The sequence below is a fragment of the Camelina sativa genome, chromosome 1 (assembly GCF_000633955.1).
Source record: "Camelina sativa cultivar DH55 chromosome 1, Cs, whole genome shotgun sequence".
Taxonomy (NCBI): domain Eukaryota; kingdom Viridiplantae; phylum Streptophyta; class Magnoliopsida; order Brassicales; family Brassicaceae; genus Camelina; species Camelina sativa.
Genome location: NC_025685.1, coordinates 5632597 through 5653866, shown reverse-complemented (window position 1 = coordinate 5653866; position 21270 = coordinate 5632597). Strand labels below are relative to the sequence as shown.

General features: G+C 33.6%; 5 protein-coding genes, 1 long non-coding RNA gene and 1 pseudogene across 6 annotated transcripts in view; all 7 read right to left on the bottom strand.

Moving 5' to 3' along the window:
- On the bottom strand, positions 1214–3519 carry LOC104777939 (TATA-box-binding protein 1). Its single transcript, XM_010502267.2, has 10 exons — positions 3233–3519; positions 2940–3021; positions 2753–2840; positions 2499–2570; positions 2354–2404; positions 2174–2218; positions 1994–2086; positions 1747–1848; positions 1581–1654; positions 1214–1480 (listed from the first exon to the last, which is right to left on the bottom strand). Coding segments are annotated over exons 2-10 (603 nt in total). The 5' UTR covers positions 3017–3021; positions 3233–3519; the 3' UTR covers positions 1214–1479.
- Positions 3736–5130, bottom strand: LOC104777929 (hemK methyltransferase family member 2-like). The gene is made up of 2 exons (XM_010502259.2): positions 4928–5130; positions 3736–4614 (listed from the first exon to the last, which is right to left on the bottom strand). The coding sequence occupies exon 2, from the start codon at positions 4586–4588 to the stop codon at positions 3830–3832; it is 759 nt and encodes a 252-aa protein (XP_010500561.1). The 5' UTR covers positions 4589–4614; positions 4928–5130; the 3' UTR covers positions 3736–3829.
- LOC104777891 lies at positions 11063–11628 on the bottom strand. The gene is made up of 2 exons (XM_010502218.1): positions 11538–11628; positions 11063–11348 (listed from the first exon to the last, which is right to left on the bottom strand). The coding sequence occupies exons 1-2, from the start codon at positions 11626–11628 to the stop codon at positions 11215–11217; spliced, it is 225 nt and encodes a 74-aa protein (XP_010500520.1). The 3' UTR covers positions 11063–11214.
- On the bottom strand, positions 14382–15667 carry LOC109133125 (annotated as a pseudogene).
- LOC104777898 lies at positions 15828–17704 on the bottom strand. Its single transcript, XM_010502228.2, has 3 exons — positions 17564–17704; positions 16810–17483; positions 15828–16037 (listed from the first exon to the last, which is right to left on the bottom strand). Exons 1-2 carry the CDS (start codon positions 17664–17666, stop codon positions 17428–17430), a joined length of 159 nt encoding a protein of 52 aa, XP_010500530.1. The 5' UTR covers positions 17667–17704; the 3' UTR covers positions 15828–16037; positions 16810–17427.
- On the bottom strand, positions 19043–19810 carry LOC104777875. Its single transcript, XR_766344.2, has 2 exons — positions 19619–19810; positions 19043–19413 (listed from the first exon to the last, which is right to left on the bottom strand). It is a non-coding gene; the product is annotated as an uncharacterized LOC104777875 (long non-coding RNA).
- LOC104704627 overlaps positions 20224–21270 on the bottom strand; it is a 6643-nt gene continuing 5596 nt past the window's right edge. The window contains exon 4 of the mRNA XM_010420681.2: positions 20224–20288. Coding sequence (XP_010418983.1) covers positions 20224–20288 — 65 coding nt within the window. The remainder of the gene's footprint in view (positions 20289–21270) is intronic.

Here is a 21270-nt window from a genome sequence, read left to right as displayed (position 1 = left end):
CAAAAACATGATATTCTCAATGTGACCTGAAAACAATATGTCCCACTAGCACGCTTACCAGTTCCATGGATACCTCTTAAACTCAATATAACTTCTCCGGTGCGTATGGCTCTCTCCCGGAGATGGTCTCTAGTCCAGTAGTCCCTAAATAAATCTCCCCACTCGCAAGGAACATAACTATTCATATTTCTCTCTCTCTCTCTCTCTCTCTCTCTCTCTCTTTTAAATCCGTTCAAGTAATCATACTCCTAACTATCCTTGGTGGTTTATAAGACTCCAACAATAAACGTTAACGATTTCGTCTTTATGCGGTTGAATAAACTCTACCTTCTAGATTGTTAATGAGGCTGCAAAGTTCAGATACCCTAGTGGCAGCCAGTTTAAATGTGGAGGTAATCATATCTTGTAGTGGATCTTCTGGTTTTGAGACTCCCAATTGTCAACTTTTTAACTGGTTAAGGTTGTATGGAACTTGTACGGCTTACGATAAGGGCATCGTACGGAGCTGGTGGTCAAGGTGGACAGTACCACTCTCAGTCCCTGCTTTGTTCTGTCATGCCCCTGTTATCAAAGTGCATCTTCTTACCAAAAGCTTATTGTTGATACCTTTATCTGAGGCAGAAGTATATGTATTCCATTTCCAATGTCTCTTCTTAGCAGACGCCTGATCGTACACTTCTGAGACTAACAAAAGAGAACATTTGGTTAGCTTATACGAGAATGTTGGATGGTGTGTCCTAACTTTATAGTATGTATTTGCTTGTTTTGGTTGCAGACTAGCCATGAAGCTCCTGTTACAGGAGGCTTTGGGGCCGAGATCTCTGCAACTATAGTTGAGTGTTGCTTCTTGAGAGTAAAAAAAACAAGTCTGCAACCGTAGTTAGTGGTTCAGGTCATTCTGCATTTAATCTATGTACGTAAACTCTCAATCTTTGTTCACAATCTTGGCTGCTCTATGCTAAACTAGATTAGTATCTTTTCGCCAATATCTTTCATTGCAAACTAATGAACCTGAGCTTTGTACAATGTACATGACCTCTGCCTCTTATCTTGGAAGTAGTGATTGAATCAAAGCGACTGTGTAATGGATTTATACATGTAGTGTATTCTACAATCATTTTCTGTATTCACCCTATGTTCTTGGAACTCTCCATCGTCGTTAAGATTTGACTTCTCTATGCTAAACAAGACTTTCGAAGCTGGTGCTCAACACTGAGTTAAAGTTGTACATTTAACATATGTGGGAAGTGAAGAGGATACATGTAAGACACATCTTGGAAAAAGAACCGAAGAATTGTCTTTGGAATTTCCATTGTGTATTTACAAATGTTCTATTATGAACCAAAACACAAGGTGAGAGTCTAGCTAGACTGTGAAAGCCTTTGTTCAAGGGCCAGATTCTCAGCAAGCTTTAGCAACTCCAAGGTGCTAAGACCGCACAACTAGTTTCGCAGGGAACAAATCCTCCAAATCTGTGATCCTATAAAAATTAAACACAACAATTACGTTCATGCAATTATAAATCGAAAAATCAACCAAAACTAAGAAAGATGAGAAAAGTTAAAGTGTGTGTTACATACTATTGCTGTATCTTCCTGAACTCCGTGAGGACGGGGTATATATTCTCAAAGGCTCTGTAGGTCTCGTCTCTCATCTGATAGCGAGTGACCTCAGGATTTTATCAGATGGCAGAAGAGCTAGAGGCTAGAGACTAGAGAGACATAGCAAGAGAAAGAGAGATTTTACCTTGGCTCCTGTGATCACGATCTTCCCAGAGACAAAGATTAGAAGAACGATTTTTGGCACTTTCATCCTGTAAATAAGCCCTGGGAAGAGCTCGGGCTCATACTGGAAACCCCAATATGTGTGAGAGAGAGGTAAATTGGCCATCAGAACAACGTTTTTATCTCAAAAAGTTTGACGTTTAACTTCTAACTATGCTATTTGAAGTTCAACATAAAAACAATAATGGTTTCACGATCAGATCACTTACACTTGAGAAAGCAGCGTGAGAGTAAGCAAGACCTTCAAGTCTTATAGGAAATTTGACATCACAAGAACCTACTATATTCTGAATCTTGAAATCCTGCAGGATGTAGTCATGAAAATATTTAGCACAAACAAAGCTAAGAAAAAATAATGACAGTGGGAAAAGTATTGGTAGAAATTGTACCTTGAATTTTGCAGGGAATCCCAATTTCTGCACAATCCTAGCATACTACACAACAAAACATACGACTATTAGCATAACACATCCGGATTATAGCTAAAGGAAAGAAGAAAAGATCCAGATTCTGTCAAAATAGCTATAACCAAGTTAAACAAAAGAGGTTCGAAAAACAAAAAAAGTTACCTTCCTTGCAGCCATCTTTGAAAAGTACTCGCTCTTCGCTCCAGTACAGACCTAATTGTAGATTATACCCCAAATTAAGAAGAGAATTCAAACCAGAATCAAAATATCAGTAGTATGAAAAAGTATTGCCAACCAAGAGATATACCATTTTCCCTGAAGCGAATATTAATGCTGTAGTCTTCGGTTCTCTGATTCTCATTATCACCGCAGCAAAACGCTGAAAACATAAAACGAGACCTTTAAGTTAGACAAACTTAGCTATGGCCACAGTAGGATAGACCACCACTTCTTTATATCCTCAGGTAAACAACAAAGGACGGCATTCAAGGTGACAAACGCATTCCAAACAAACTTGTTGACCGTTAACCAAAACAAAATGTAACAAAAGAATGCAAATACCTTAGGATTATATTCAGCATTCCGAGCCTGCAAAGCTATAGCTTTAAGATCTAGCTTGCAGTCTAAGTTCACCGTAGAAACAATGTTTCTGTAACAAAAACATCAAAAAGACGTATTATTATTATCCACAAGAGTTAAAAACACAAAACCTTAAAGAGAGTAAAACAAAGGAACAAAAGGAACTCACTGAAGAGTAGGAACAATCCCTGAAGGATGCTTGCTAAGGTCCACTGGATTACTCCCTTCCAATCCTTGTTCAGCCATTCCCTCTAAATAATTACACAAAACCAAAATCAATACAAGAGAATATGCTATAAAAGTCTTATCAGATAACTACACCAAAAGGGTTTCAATTATTTGAGAGACAATTTTAAAATTTTCAATCTTCCAAAACAACGATGACACACATAAGATCCAATCGTATTCAAGAGGTTACACTCAGAACAAAAACCCATGATGAGAGAGGATTAAAGTTTAGACCTTTCGATAAGGAGCGAGCGAATCCGAGCTTTGAACACGAAAACTAGGGTTTCGTAGCTTTGAAACGATGAAGGAATTAGGCGAAAGGGAGACTGAAGAATTGAGGAAAGGTTGAAGCTTTTATACAAAAGAATCGGGTGGGAGAGGGAAACAAAGATTTATAAATCTGTGCTTTTATATATATGTAAGAAGAGGAGAGAGCCTTCTGATTTTGTTCTCTCGTTTCTTTGGTTTTTTAGATCTGTTTATGAGAGAGAGAGAAGCTCACCGACTTGGATTTGGGGATGCCTTTATGCCCCATCTTATACCTATTTATACATGCCTATGCTACCCTTGACCGTCTTTGTAATTTCGAGGGTATTTTTGGAATTTCCAGAAAAAGTTTACGATGACGGTACTTTGCTGGGTTTTATATGAACGTCCACTCTTCTTCTGCCACGTCATCATACAACGCTCCTGTGTTTGGTTACTGTATTTGAGCTTTCTTCTCTTACAAAGTGTAGTGAACTTTCAAAAAATCAAATACTAAACTCCACTAAATCATAGTGCTTACAACAAACTTCATAACAAAGAATGATTTATGAGATCTTTGTGGTATCAACGCCGTTGTTTCTTCTCCATAAGCAATGATAAAGATTTATAAAACTGAGAAACAAACGTTGGTGATGATATCTCCTCCTCCTTGTCCTTGCTCTCCTTATCATCATCATCCTTGTCTCTCCAGAACTTGAGGATAAGGAGATTCTCCTCTTCTGTTGATCTCTGTACCACAATTCTCGACGCGTAACCTTTCTTTCTCATCATCAGACAGATCTCTACAGGGTAATTCGAAGTTAATGTCACCAAGTAGAGCCAACCTTTCTCCGAGAGCAAAACATCAACCACTGGCAAGATTTTATCAATAACCGTCCGGCCATTCTCACCTCCAGCCCAAGCAGAGGCGATACCTTCCATTCCAACTTCGTATTCCGGTGTTGGCACATAAGGCGGGTTCACAACAATCACGTCCACTGATCCAGCGAGTCTTTTATCTAACCCGGTGGCTATATCAGCGCAGATAACATCAGCATTGACTCCATGTGCTTCTAGAGTTTCTTTTGTCACTCTTGCAGCTATGGGGTTTGTGTCAGTGGCGAGATAGTGAACACCATGAACCTCACTTTTGAGAAGAAGTATAAGCGAAGTTATGACATACCCGCTTCCACAACCAATCTCCATACAAACCTTAGGGTTGTGCTCTATCAGGTTGGTTCGATCAGCGAGTAATGCATCAACTAGCGCAAATGAATCATCACATGGTTCGTAGACCTCACGGTGAGAACTTACTAGACGGATTGAAGCAATTTTTGATGACATTCTCGCAACTAAATGACTGGGACTGACTACAAGTAGAAACCACATAATAATAGTTAGAAGACCTTAACAAAAACCAAACCCATTAAAGGGTAATGATCCAAAAACAAAACCTTTTGATCTTATAAGTGAACTGCCTACAATGTTGTTCAAGTTAGGTTACAAAACTCCGAATCTATGTTATCTTCCTAATGAATATTCAAACTCGTTGATTCTAATGATCATCAATCAATTCACTTAAGCATGGGATTAACTAAGGGTTCTTCTTATAAATATAGACTCTGCAAAGTTCTGGTAAGACTTGAAGATCTGAGTACATCAAAGAATAAGACGAGAGTTTACCCACTAAAAGATGAGTCCCGAAAGGATGAAACTCAGGAGTATGCCGAACACTGGAATCGCGGTTGGAATCGGGATTGGTTTTATTCAGACAAGCTCAGATTTCACAGGTGAGGAGGAGGAGGAGGAGACGACGGCGGTGGGAGGAGAAAGAGTGTGAAATTGAGAAAACATGCCCTTTCAAGTTTCAATAATTACACTTTATCCCCAAAATAATAATTGAATCTTCCAAGTACACATTAAATACAGTCTACTGAATCTTAAAGCTTGCCGTATATAATTGGGCCGAAAGCCCATTAATGATTCACATTATTTTTTTAAGCTTTGACTTTGTTTGGGTAATTTTTAACGCCTTTAGCTGGAGGTGAACGGCTGGCTCCTACGGTGATCTTCTTTATCTTGTGAATGTAAATCTTTTCACCTTCTTCATCGACTTTTAACGCTTCCAAAACTGAGTTTAAACCTCATTTTAATTAGTTACACATAACAATATTTAGTTTCATCGGAAGTCGGAACCCTAACCTTGAACATATGTTTGAAAATGGTCCTCGTAATCAGCTTCTGAATATTTGATCATGAGTCACCACCACTTGGCACTCTTGCATATGAATATGTACGTTTTAAAAAGAAACGACAACATTTTTGTCTCTTGTCAAATAAACAAACGGTGGTTTTTGATAGAGGAAAGCATTTGAAAGTAAAAAAAAAAAAAATTACGATGGACTTTTATTTTTAATTTCTTTATAAGGTAGAGTACAGTACTTTATAACAGCAGAACATTTTATTCGTATCTCATTTAAGAAAAGAACCTATTAAAATAATTTTGATGATTCCCTGTTTTTTTTTTTTGCTGATTACAGTATAAAATTAAATGTCAGTCCATCTAAAGTCTAAACACTACGACCCATAAAACGGCAGCTCCTCTCATGCATACTCCCTTCTCCCGCCATTGCCTTGCTAACAACAGTGGGGTGCCGGTCTTGACTTACTAGGCCGTGCATCTATAATCACTGCGATATAAATTGATGTTAGACTGTTAGTCATATAAAAGGAAAGTGTATGGAGCAAACGGGATGATAAATATCGGGACTATACTTATAAAGTTTTCGGATTTGGTATGGCTCACTTGAAGCTGCATAAGATGAGATCACCAAATAGAGAGCCAAAAACAAAGCAATTAACCACAAATTTCTCTTCATTTTCTTCTATATCTTTGCCCTCTGTGTTGTGCGTAGACTTGAAGTTGTAGGTTTATTTATACCAAATTCAGTTTTAAAACGTGAGGTATAGAATGAGGCAGCGTGTGCAAACCACCTACTCTCTCTGACCTATAGCAGATCAAGTCTTCGACGTAGACAAACAGACAAGGGAAACCTTTTTGTTGATCATTTCTGTTGATTTCTTTTATAAATATGTTATAATTCCTACATACGAAAATTAAAATTAATATAAACTAAAATGATATATTAGAGCATAATTCAATTTATCAATCATTTAATTTTCAGTTAATTTTGAATTTGAAGTCCATGGATGAATCATGATACATAATAATGTACAAAAACTCACTTCATTCATGTAAATAAAATTAAATGGCAGTAGAATATGTTGCCGGGTCAAAAGTAAAATTTGATTCAAAACAGACCGGGACGAACTAATATCTCAAAAAGACGTGTTAGACATCTAACAACGAAAATTAAGATGAGAATTTTCTTGGTTTCTTACATTGGATTTTTCTAATGCTAGAACAAAGAATAGTATTTATGTATAATTGGTCTTTCTGACCAACACGGTGTTTTTTCTACGAGAAGTTCCTTTGACGTTCGTCCCCTTTTGCTTCCTAGCAACATTGGTCGGCCGGTCGTGATACACTAGGCCCTGTGTCTATAACTCTCCCTATATATATAAATACTAAATATCAATTACAAGTCATATATGAAGAAGAAAATATAGAACAAAATCAAATCTACAAATGATAAATATTATTCGGGCATGAATTACTCACCAAGTTTGCGGAATTTGTAGGCCTGAGCTGAAATCGCATAAGATGAAATCACCAAAGAAAGAACCAAAAGTAAAGCAACCAACCACATCTTCCCCTTCATTTAATCTCTATGTATGTGTTGATATTCTTCTTTTTGTACGTTATAAATGGTTTACATGTACATTTGTGTATTTATGTGAATCAAACACACATGCGACTAAGTTTGACCGTAAATTATTAACTAACTAGATGGATCTTTCGAATGATATCATCCATCGCTTACTTTATATGGTTGATAATTCAAAGTCTTTCATAAATAGTTTCTTATGTGTGATTTATAGATTATCTTGTAACATAGGTTATGGAAAATGTGACAAAGATAGTTATAAATAATACTTATAATCTGATATAATGAGTTTCAAATAGTGCGTGAAAGGACTTTGAAATAAAAATAAAAATATAATGTGTAACTAGGTCTTAATCCTAATTATGCTTCGACGGATATATATGATTAGCGTACGTATGTACTCTTCTACTATTGTTGTTATTTTGAATTAAAAGTCCATAAAGCAATGTTTTGAAACCTGACCCGGATTGTGAACAGGACTAGTTCTCGGGTCACTGGGTTATCGGGTCAACCGGGTTCGATCACGGGTCAATTGAGTAAAATATGTTTAATGTATTTATGTAAAATAAATATTTTTAAAGATATTATAAAAAAGAATTCATATCATGTTTAACAAAGTATAAAGTTTAATAATAATAATAAAATAATTAAAAATTTTAAATCTAAATAAAAAAATAAAGAACACAAATAAAACATTTTCAAAAATAACCAACTGATATTACCCAAAGTTTGAGATATGACAAAAAAGTTGAAGACGAGAGCTGTGTCGTGAGTCATGTGTTACCGTTTAAGCTCTAAACGAATAAAAGGTTCTAAAAGTAATTGAAACTGTGAATCTCTATACATTTTTTCAAAAATCAAGTAGATTTTTTTGAACCGCTAACCATCCAGGTCAACCGGTTTACCGGGTCACGGATTAATAGCGGTTTTTTCTGGGTTTTGCCGGTTTTATTACTACCGGTTATTAACACTATACCCGAACCGGTAAAGTCTCCGGATCGCGGATTAACCGGTCGGACCGGCCGGTCCGGGTCGGGCGTGAAAACATTGCCATAAAGTTAATATGCTAGCTAGGAAATTTTGTTATTGACCCAAATAAAAAATGGTATATTGCTGATCCAAAATTGGAATTCGGTATGGATCGAAAGAACTGTTATTTTTTAAAAATGTAAAGAATTATACATAGGAAATTGAGATAAACCCTATAAAAACTAAAAAGATACACCACGGTTTCGTTTTTTTTTGTATAACGGAACAAAGAGTAATCTTTCTTTATGTAACCGGTGTGTTTAACAGTCATGGCCCTGAACCGGCAATTATCTACGAGATGTCCCTTCGTTCGTCGCCATGTGCTATCTAGCAACATTGGCTAGCCGGTGGTGTTCTACTAGGCCCTGTGTATATCTGCTCGCCTATATAAATTAGTATCAATGATGTCATATAAAGAAGGACAATATAGAACAAATCATATATAAGATATTATCCGGCATGTACTATTATTACTCACCGAGTTTGCGGAATTTGTATGGCAAAGCTAAAACCGTATAAGATGAAATCACCAAAGAGAAAACCAAAAAGAAAGCAGCCAACCATATCGACCCTTTCATTTAATCTATTTATGTGTTGATGTTCGTTTTATTGTACATGTGATAGGTTTACGTATATGTGTTTATTTGTATGAATCTATCATGTGACTAAGTTTAACCATAATTCATTAACTAACTAGATGGAGCTTTCGAATGAATTTCATTCAGCCTTTAATTTATATCGTTGATAATACAAAGTCGTTCCCATATATATATGGTTTCTTATGTGATTCATAGATTTTTTTTCATGAGTTTCGAATAACGCGTGAAAGGAATTTGAAATATATGATACGATCGAAACAAGACTGAGAATAAACATTAAATATGGAGATATAACTAGAGAAAGACTAGGTCATCTTAAAAACCACAGAAACTAGACTCGGTCTTAATTGATAAGGATTGGACTAGAAACAGTATGTAAGGGAAACACATGTATAAAGCTCATTTCTTTCAACACTTTTTAGAGATAATTAAGCACTCATTTTATGTGCCATGTGGGTTACTTTTCCTGCTTTTGCTGTTTTGTACGACTGAACAAAAGTATGAACAAAGCGTATAGGCCTTTTTTCTCTTTAGAATTAGGATATATGAACAATAAAAGAAACAAGCAGATGGTTGACTAAAACAAGAACACAAATATATCTTCAAATCACGGATATATATATATATATATATATATATATATATATATGTTGTATATGGTTCACTTTTAAAAGCTAACCATCATTGCCTAGAGGGGACATATTTCTACAAGGTTTTCCTTTGCCCGTGGTCTGCGGATTGGCACTCGCTTGTCCTGCAGATGGCGACATACTACACGGTGCATGTTTCGATTTTTTCTTCTGTGTAGGTAATAAAAAAAAAGTGAAGTAGATAATTAACTTGATACTAGCAATCATGTCAAATGAAAAATACCTATTTTCAGTATTACGAGGAACCTTATAACACGTGTAACATGTAAGCTAAGCTATGAAATACGACATATAAAATAATACCCGAAAAAATACGACATATTAATTTCATAGTGTGCTGTTATAAGAAAAAAAGTTGGCTTATAATTTCATTATGTTTACAAATGAAATATTATATATATATATATATCAACTAGGTTTAATATATATAACCTTTTTAGATATGTGGAATAAATCGGATGATGAATATCAATATTACTCACTGAGTTTTCGGAATTTGTATGGCTGAAGGGAAATTGCATTGGAAGATAACACCAACGAGAGGAGCAAAAGAGAAGCAATTAACCAGAACTTTCCCTTCATAATTTCTTCTATTTTTGCGTTGATTCCTTTAATTTTGGAGTAGGTAATAAAGATTGGTGTACAATACATGTGTGTGTTTAGCAATAAGACGTGTGAGCAAGTTTCATTATATTTAGGTTTAGTGGTTTGTGTGATAATTAATATCGTTGTTGCGTCACTTTACGGATTCAAATTTCAGTGATGCATTTTGTAAACAACAGAGAGAAAAGAAAAAAGAACTTACAAGTTTTCTAATTAACTTTTCAATGCTGATCATTGCAGATTTAAAATTCTTCTCATTCTATCAAATTGATTGGTATACGTACTATTCTGAACTGAACGTATATTAATTGAAATGATTTTAATTTATTTCATATGATTTTGAAGTTTGATCCGTCCGTCTCCAAAAAAGATGGAATATATCAATTGTGTGTAGAAAACTAGAAATTAAAAGACAAGGTCAATCTATTATTCTTACCTAAATAATTTAAAATTAGATGACAGCTAGGTCCGGTCTATACGGCAAGTAAGTGAAGCTAAGGATTAGAGCATCAAATTTTTAAGGGCATATTTTATTCCAAATATTTCATATCTTTATGTAGAATTTTTCTTTTTTTCTAAATTTAGTTTTTATTAGATCTTTTTAGAAGTACCAAAGTTAATTAAAAGTTAAAGTTTTATATAAAAAATAATATCTTATTTATGTAGATATCTCAAATTTATAGATGGAGTTTTATTAGGTTTATGAAAAATATTAACACATCTTTTGAATTGTTGGGAAATGATCATTCATTAATGTTAATTAATTTTTTTGTCAATGAATTTAAAATTAAAATTTAATTTAGAAAAACAAATTTATAACTCTAATAAAAAAAGTTTCCATATTGGAAGAGTTTTAAACAATAATGAGTTTAAACAATATAATATTTATTTTCATATAAAATTTTAAATGAACATAAAAGACAAAGAAAAATGAAAAAAGGAAGCGAGCAAAAGAAACATATTTGGGTTTATGATTTTGAATCTAAATTATGAAAATAATTATTTATATTACTATTTTTTATTGTATATACAATAATAAAAAATGGTATTTAATTTTTTTTTTGCGTAGGGCATCTAAAATTATCGGACCGACACTGGCCTTGGTTCGTTGACAGAAAATATTGTATGAAGGAACTCCAAAACAAAAAGAAAAAAAAACCAACATTTAGGAATTGAAAAATGATAAAAACACATAGGAATCGGCTATGGGTTTTCTTAAGTATCTTGTACTTTGCATAAACTAAGTAAGGAACATATATTTGAGATTATACGATGTAGCCACAAATCGTATAGCCACCGCCTTATAGTGAATTTGGACCTGCGGCTTGTGACGAATCACTACCACCCCATTGGCGATCGCGTGGTGACTTACTACGAGGTGTTCCGATCTTCATTATCTTTCGAATGTGGATCGTTTCTGCTATTGTTTCTTCTTCTATAAAATTTCCATTAGGTATCAAAACAGTGAATTGATCATATATACTATCATGCATAGATGTAAAAGAAGTAGCTAGCTAAATGTTATCCAATTTCTTAACCAATTTTGATATCTTTTACTTTACATATTAGCTTCTCATTTAGCATATATAAGAAAGAGGATGATACAAATATCAATAATACTTACTGGATTTGTATGATTGAGCTAAAACAACGTATGACGAAATCACCGCAGAGAGAATCAAAAGCGAAGCAATCAAACAGAACTTGAACTTCATTTTTCTTGTGATACCATACATTGTTTGATTATAGATTAGGTATATATCAATCAAACTTAAGGTTTATCATAATTTATTATTAATCAAGTTTTCGAGTAGCGCGTCGGAAGACTTCTATATAAACATTTTATACTTTATAACTGATATATCATATAAGTCAACATGATCCGGGGTGATTAGACTATATATATATGCGCATGCACGCTCTTTTGGTTCAGAGAAATATATATTTAACTACAATACTTTGAAATTTCTCTTTCAAAACCTTCGGAAGTTTACTAAGTTTTCCTATTTTTTTAAACGATATATATTAATTTCTTGACGAAAAAGATATTTATTCTATTTGATCAGCATCTTAACACAAAAATATGTACAAGTCAAACAAAAAACTTCTTTTTCCTCTGATTGGGACTGTCCTTTTACATTGGGGTCTCTCTCATCAATAACAACAAGTCATGCAATATTTTAATGGGGTTTGAGGGGTTTTAGTATGTTTATAGAACTTAATTAGTTGTTTGATACAGTTACTATTTACAAAAAGAAAAAAGAGAATGGTGTGAGATAGAGAAGAGTAGAGATAGAAATAATGGTGGGACACATGAGAGAGGTGGACATTATAGAATAGCCCTGCACTGGATTGGGGGAAGTTAGAGGAGAGAGAAGGTGGAAGCTGATGAGAAGGAGAATGAAGCATTTCTCTTTCTATATATATTATTTTTTATTTTTTTTCTTTTTCATCATATTACTCTTTTCCTAATTATTCTAATATTTATTAATATATTTTTTATTTTTATTTTCTTTCCACATACAAAAAATCTATGTTTTTTCCTTTATAATTTGATGTACATTTTGTTTCAATGATTTCAACTATATTTCAACTATATTTTTTATTAACTATTTTTCAATTAACTATTTTATCTTCTGTACATCAATATTTGTGTACAGTTTAAATAATTCATCATGTTAGATAGATTCAAACCGTACTCAAATATTGCTAGATGGTGTGAATCTATCCAGCATGTTGGATAGATTCAAACCGTCCAGCAAATATTTGTGTATGGTTTAAGTCATCAAGCATATTGAATAGATTCACATAGTCCAGAAATATTTGAGTACGGTTTAAACTATCCAGTATATTAGATAGATTCACACTATCCAGCAATATTTGAGTATGGTTTAAACCACCCAGCATATTGGATAGATTCACACCGTCCAGCAATATTTGAGTACGGTTAAAACCATCCAGCAATATTTGAGTACGGTTTAAACAATCCAGCAATATTTGAGTACGGTTTAAACCATCTAGTTTAATAAGGTGTACAGATACAAAATAGGTATATAATATATTTAAAAACTATTAAACAAAATTCATATCAAATTGTAAAGAAAAAAAACTATAGATTTTTTTTGTATCTAAAAAGTTTTCTAAAAAAAAATTATATTAATTTGAAAAATCAAGAAATAAGAAGAAAAGTAGAGTAATTGTACAATGGCATAAAATGTAATTAAGAAGATTGTTGAATGGCAAAAAAGGCTGAGAAAATAGTCAAATAGTGTTAAATGTAGGTTTTTCTAATTGTAAATAGTGAATGTATCTTTTTATTAATTATGTTGAAAAATGTATCATTTTGCCAAATATCTCTATTTTATTCTCATATCTTAAAAAGACAAATTAAACAATGTACGAGTATGCCTTGGCCGGCCCGTCTAACCATATCAGCCGGCGTCCGAGGCACCTCTACTGGATGTTGAGCCTTGGCCTGCACGCTTTGACACACTCCCTGGTGTTTGTATCTTCTTTGTCTTGTTAATGTGAATCATTTCTTTTCTTTCGTCTTCTACAAAGAAAACAAATTAAAAAAAGTGTACGAAACTACAACTGTTAGATCCTTCCAGTGAGTTTATCTATGGTGGTTAAAATCGAATATAGCATATATTAAGATACTCACTGATTTTTGGAAATATATATGGTTGAGCTGAGATCATCTCGACTGAAAACAACAAAGAGAGAACAAAAAGTGAAGCGACCAACCCCAACTTGCCTTTCATTTTTATTTTGTTTTTTGTCGGTTGATATACGTTTTGTATACACAGCTCCATACATGTGTAATAATTTATATATATCAAAATAAACATACTGTATATGACTACGACTCTACGAGGTTTTTCAGTTATAAAAACCGTGGAAAATGATTTGGGTTTTTAATATCAGATTGGAAAGATGTTGTTATACGCAGCTAGCTCCAGCCATCAAAGAGGTTCAGAAACTGGTCTTGGATGCAAAGTAAGTCAGAAAGAACTTAAGCCAAGACTGATCGTGAAGTGGTTCTTACGTTAAATATATGGCTGCAAAAGATATGGAGCAGAGCTTGGTTTTGAGGACCCCAACTAACCAAAGCAGTCTCTCACAACTTGGACTAGGCAATCAAGCGGCCGCAGCAAATCAGACATGATTTGTATATCATGTTTCATAAATATTCATAACCATCATTACTATTAGTCAATATGAAAAGTTTCTGTATAGAAACATTATTTCTGACTAACAATGAAAATAGCAAAGATTGTGGAATAAAACCTTGTAAAAACATCTCTTCTATACACATTTATTCTTCAGCAAGGCCAATCTTCCCACACCCCAACGGTCAAAAACAAAGCGACGTGAACAGTTGAAACGAGGCTAAAACATGCAAAATAACTATAGTTTAAGATTAACTATGTGGAGATCTTCTTACACAACAAATAGACTGGCAAAGTTCTAGCTAATAAGACATAAAAATCTGATACATCCAGAATAAGACGCTAGTTACCACTGAAGTGTGTTGAACGCTAAAACCGTGGTAAGAATCCGGTTTCTTTGTGAAACGCCGTTTTGGGTAGTCTTCGAGATCTCAGACGATAGATTTGACGGATAAGGAGGCCACGCGGAGGAGGAAACAAAAAAAATGGAAGTTGGAATGTGGAAAACTGTTGGTCGATAATTGAGTTTGGTCAACAGTTGCAACGTTTCCGTCGAAAAGTTGCACTTTGTGTTGTTTCATCTTCGAGGCACAAGTACAAAGAGATATCTCACTATGATGTAGTGTCTGTTTGTTTTCTATATAAATCAGTTTTGTCGTTGATGTAAAGAAACAAGTTTCATGTACATAGAAGTTTCAGCTTTCGTTCTTTGTTCTTTGTCTTCTCAAAGAGAAGAGACAAAGTCTCTTGCTCTGTTTCTTTTCTTCTTCCTCTCAATATTCTAACAAAAACATGCCTTTTCAAAGTTTAAAAACTTTACGCTTTAGCCCCAGAACGTACAAAATAGCATAATTGAACCTTTCCATGCAATCTATTAAGCCTTCCGTTCCGTATATGCGAGCAATGGGCCGAAAGCCTCTTAATTAATGATCGAGACATAGCAAATACTACTTGTCTTGTATGTTCACAAGTACGTAATTCTTTTAATCATTGCAACAAATCCAGCCTTTTGCAGGAGGTGAACGGCTAACTTTTACTGCGATCTTGTTTCCTTAGTGAATGTGACTCTTTCTACCTTCTTCTTCATTTGCTTGTTACACATCAAAACTATTTTATGAACCTCATTATAACTCTTTATTGCAATAGTTGGATTTGTACACGAATCAAGAATTATAAAGAAGACTTACTCATTTTCCGGTTTTTGGAAATCGTTATGATCATCGAACTGGAAGATGCGATGCATAAAAGTAGAAGCGAAACTATTAGAATGAACCTGGGACTCATTCTTTATATTTGCTCCTTTCTTTTGTGTGTATATGTAAGAATTAGAACACAACGCTAGCTAGTGTTCTTCCCTAGCATATGTAAATAAATAGTATCTTATAAACTAGTTAGTTAAGACTGTTAGGTAGAGATTATCTCATCAGGGGTCGTTCTCAGCACATTTAGTGATACATATAAGTCGATGCATGTAATGAAAGCTGTTGACTTTTTTAGCCTCGTTCTTTTTTCCCTTATAACTTGCACAGTTGCACGAGTTGAAAAGTCCAGTGTCAATCATCAAGTTTGGTACGAAAGTAAAAACAGAAGAAAAAAAAAGAACTCATTGTCATTCTGTTACTGATCAATTTTCGTTAATATAATTAACTATTAAATAATGTAATTATATATCAAAGTTCTATTTCATTTATTCAAAGAGAATATTTATAGTACGTACGTACAGAATCAAACAAACAAATTAATCAAATAATCAAAGATAATATTTATAGTACTTACCAAATATGCAGAAATCACAAGTTAAGATATATATAGAACAGATCGATAGAATCCACATGTTATAACTTAGAAATGACTCGGTGGATCGTTTCCATGATGAGCAGATCTAGAAAAACTGCCTCGAAAGCCAATCTTCATTCCTTTGCTGATGTGTATATCTCCGATCCTCCCTTTCCCTGTTTTATAATTTGATGCATAAACGTTCAACAAACAAATTAATCAAATAGTTTTTTTTTTCCTTCATCAAGAACATGTATATATAGATCGTAAAATTTATCATTTCTTTTATATATACACACAACAACTGAGTGTTACTAGTTTAGTTTATCAATCGAAATCAAATATCAATTTATTAAGATATATATTATTTCTAGATGATTTTTTTTTAATGAAAATAAGCGGTGGAAACTTACTTGTCGTGAGAGATGATGGATAAGTTACTTTAGCCAAAGTTGGGTTTAATGCAATAGACGAGAGGAGAATCCAACCAGTAAGCAAAACTAACTTCCAATTCATTTTTTTTTTGTTGATAAAATTTAAGGACTTTTCAAACACCTAAATGGTGGTCATATATATAGAGAGAGTTTTTTTTGTTTTTTATGGGGTCGTCAAGTTGTTTATTACAAAGTAAATTAGAACAAATCATGCTTCCCGGAAGTAACGTTAATTATAAAATAAAATTAGTAAGCATTTTTTACTTTGTTTAATCGATGAAGTTGTTTGAACATGTTTAATTTAATAAGGTCAAATTAGAGACGGGGGTGTCATGTTCGATATATAAAAAGCATAATTATCTATCCCATACGCTTATATCTCAGTTTTTATATATGGTTCAGTTCCTTTAATTGCTGTATCTTTTCCTCCATATATGTTGTATGTTAGATATAGCCTTGCAACTTGCAAGCGTCATTAACCAAACATGAGCGGACAAAAGGTTTGGCATGATACCTTTTGGGAGGTTTATAGTGACCATGATACCCATTTGAGAGATTTATCTTGACCCTGGGTCTGATCCTACCTGGAGACGACGAATTAGTGTGTGTGCCTTTTTCATAAGCGTAGTTATGGGATTAGAGAGATCAAAGGCGAAAGTTCGAACGTTCTAACGGATTTTAATTAGCTCAACCAAACAAAAAAAATAAGTATAGAGATATGCAGCAAAGCAATTACACAAATTTGTACTAGTATCAGCGAATAAAATATGTACGCTGCTGAAAAAAACGACAACATTTTTGTCTCTTGTCGAGTTAACAGACGGTGTTACTAATGAAATTAGTATCGGCTGTTTTTGATAGAGGAAAATATTTTAATGTAAATAAAGAAGTATTACGATGGGCTTAATTTTTATTTTCTTTCTAACGTAGAGTTTATATGATCTAGAAAATTTTATTCGTAGCTCATTTAAAGTAAGAATCGATTTTAATTTTGTTGATTCCCTCTTTATTTCTAACTACAGTAGAAAATAATGAAATTAAGTACCAGTCGAAATTAAAGTCTAAAGACTACGACCCATAAAACGCCAGCTCTCATGGGAGCATGCTCCCTTCTCCCGCCGCCTTTGCGTAGCTAACAACACTGGCCTGTCGGTCTTGACGAACTAGGCCGTGCATCTATTATACCCACTGGGAGATAAATTGGTGTTAGTCATTAAAAAAGGAAAATGCATGGAGCAAACGGGATGATAAATCGGGACTTTACTTACAAAGTTTTCGGATTTGGTATGGCTCACTTGAAGCTGCATAAGATGAAATCACCATATAGAGAGCTAAAAAAAACAAAGCAATTGACCACAGATTTCCCTTCATTTTCGTCTATATATCGCTTTGTCCTTTGTGTTTTAGTCTTGAAGTTGTAGGTGTGTATTTATACCAAATTCAGTTTAAAACGTGAGGTATAGTCATAGAGAATGAGGCAGCGTGTGGAAACAATTTAGCCTGACCTGAAGAAAAGTCTTCGACGTACACAAACAAACAAAGGAAACCTTTTTTGTTGATCATTTCTGTTGATTTTAATTTCTTTTAAAAATATATTATAATTCCCACATACAAAATTTTTTAAAAAAAAGAAACTAAAAGTATTACAGTAAATCAATTTATTAATTGTCAGTTAATGAAACTCGAAGTCCATATATACAACATAATAATGTACAAAAACTCACTTCATTCATCTAAATAAAATTAAATGGCAATATAGTAGAATATGTTGCCGAGTCAAAAGTAAAACTGGATTCAAAAACAGACCGGAACAAACTAAACAACTCAAAAGACGTGTCAGAAATCTAACAACGAATATTAAAATGAGAATTTTCTTGGTTTCTTACATTGGATTTTTCTAATGCTAGAACAAAGAATAATATTTATTCGGTCTTTCTGACCGACACGGTGTTTTTTCCTACGAGAAGTCCCTTTGTTCGTCTCCTTTTGCTTCCTAGCAACATTGTTTCGCCGGTCGTGATACACTAGGCTCTGTGTCTATATCTCTGGCTATATATATAAATAGATACTAAATATTAATCACGAGTCATATATGAAGAAGAAAATCTAGAACAAAATCAAATATACAAATGATATATATTATCGGGTATGAATTACTCACCGAGTTTGCGGAATTTGTATGCCTGAGCTGAAATCGCATAAGATGAAATCACCAAAGAAAGAACCAAAAGTAAAGCAACCAACCACATCTTCCCCTTCATTTAATCTATTGATGTGTGTTGATATTCTTCTTTTTGTTCGTTATATTGGTTTACGTATGTATTTATACGAATCAAACACATGCGACTAAGATTAACGGCAAATCATTAACTAATTAGATGGATCTTTCGAATGATTTCATCCATCGTTTTCTTTATATTGTCGATAATACAAAGTCTTTACATATAAATAATTTATTATGATTCATTGAATATCTTGTAGCATAGGTTATGGAATATGTTGATAAAAGTAGTTATGAATAATAATACTTATAATATGAGTTTCAAATAACGCGTGTAAGGACTTTGAAACAAAATATAAAAATAGAAGATGTAACTAGAAAAAAGAGAAAAAAGAGAAGACTAGGTCTTAATCCTAATTATAATTCTACGGAGATGATTTACGTACGTACGTACTCTTCTACGATTTTGTTCAAATAATTGAGGTGTGTGTATAAAAGACAAGGTCAATCTTACGTAAATAATAAAAATTAGGTGACAGCTTGGTTCGTTGACAAAATTTTGTATGGAGAACTCCCCAAGAAACACAAACAAACAAACATTTAGGGATTCGGAAAAATAATCAAAAACACATTGGAACTGGCCATTGGTTTTCTTTTTAAGTATCTTGTAGTTTGCATAAACTAAATAAGGTTCACAAATCAGGAGCATATATATATATTTGAGATTATACGATGTAACCACAACTCGTATAGCCATCGCCTTAGTGTGAACTTGGACCTATCCGGGTAGTGGCGAGTCACTCCCACCCCACTGGCGATCGGGTGGTGATTTACTACGAGGAGCTCCGATCTTCATTATCTTTCGAATGTGGATCGTTTCTGCTATTGTTTCTTCTTCTACACAGTTTTCATCATGTGTCAAAACTCAAAACAGTGAATTAATCATATATATTACCATGCATAGATGTAAAAAAATAGCTAAATGTTATCCATGCTTCTAACAAATTTTAATATCTTTTAACTCTTTTTTTACATACAATTATATTAGCATATATATATGGGAACAACTAAAGAGGGTGATACGAATATAAATAATACTTACCGGATTCGTATGATTGAACTAAAACGACGTATGACGAAATCGCCAAAGAGAGAATCAAAAGCGAAGCAATCAAACAGAACTTGACCTTCATAATTATTGTTCTGGTGATACCCTATAGGCCTATACTGTTTGAGTGTATATATATATCGATCAAACTTAATAGTCAATTTTTCACATAGCGCGTCAGAAGACTTCTATAGTTCTATACTTCTATATAAAAATATTTTATACATACTAACTGAGATAATCATATAAGTCAACATATATATAGAGCTATGCTTCCGGGCAGAGTAGACTAATATGCCCGCTCTTTTGGTTCAAATGAATACTTTAACTATATTTCTCTTTTCAAACCTTCGTAAATTTACTAAGTTTTCATATCAATTAATTTCTTGACGATAAAGATATTTATTCTATTTGATCAGCATCTTAACACAAAAATATGTACAAAGTCAAACAAAAAAAAACATTTTTTTCCTCTGATTGGGACTGTCCTTTTACATTGGGGTCTCATCAATAACAACAAATCATGCAATATTTTAATCTCATATCTTAAGAACACAAAACAATGTACGATTATGCCTTGGCCGGTCCGTCTAACCATATCAGCCGGGGTCAGGGGCACCTCTACTGGATGATGAGCCTTGGCCTCCACGCCCTGACACACTCCCTGGTGTTCCGATTTTTTTTTGTCTTGTGAATGTTAATCATTTCTCTTATTTCTTCTTCTACAAAACAAAAAAAAAAATACAACTGTTAGATCCTTCCAGTGAGTTATGGTTGTTAAAGTCGAATACAGATTCCTTAATTTAATTGCGCTTTAGCATATATTAAGATAGATGACCAAAAAAATGATAACACTCACTGATTTTTGGAAATTTATATGGTTGAGCTGAGATTGTCTCGACTGAAGACAACAAAGAGAGAACCAAAAGTGAAGCAATCAACCACAACTTGACCTTCATTTTTTTTGTTTTTGTTTTCTTTGGTTGCTAGACGTTAATATATATACAATGATTCATACATGTGTATTAATTTATATGAAATCAAACATACTGTAATATGACTACGAGGTTTTTTCAGTTAGAAAAATCTTGGAAAATGGTTTGGGTTTTTAATATCAGATTGAAAAGATATCTTCATACGCAGCTAGCTCCAGCCATCAAAGAGGTTCAAAAACTGGTCTTGGATCCAAAGAATTTAAGCCAAAACTCTAAAGAGTGTAAAGTGAATTTGGTTCCTACGTTATGGCTGCAAAAGATTGGGAGCAGAGCTTGGTTTCGAGGACCCCAAGTCCCAACCAAAGCAGTCTCTCATAACTTGGACAAGGCAGCAAATCAGCTGCACTTCAATCAGTCAAGATTTGTATAGCAGTATAAAATTCATTGTTGTGACTTTAGTTTAGACTACTACAATTCAGGATTTGTATGTATCTATGACTGTATGTATCATGTTAAATAACCATCATTACTATTAGTCCATATGAAAAGTTTTTTTAAATAACTCCCAAGCAAACCAATAATAGAAACATTACTTCTGACTAACAGTGAAAATAATAATAATAATAGCAAAGATTATGGAATAAAACCTTGTAAAAACATCTCTTCTATACACATTTATTCTTCAGCAAGGCCAATCTTCCCACACCCCAA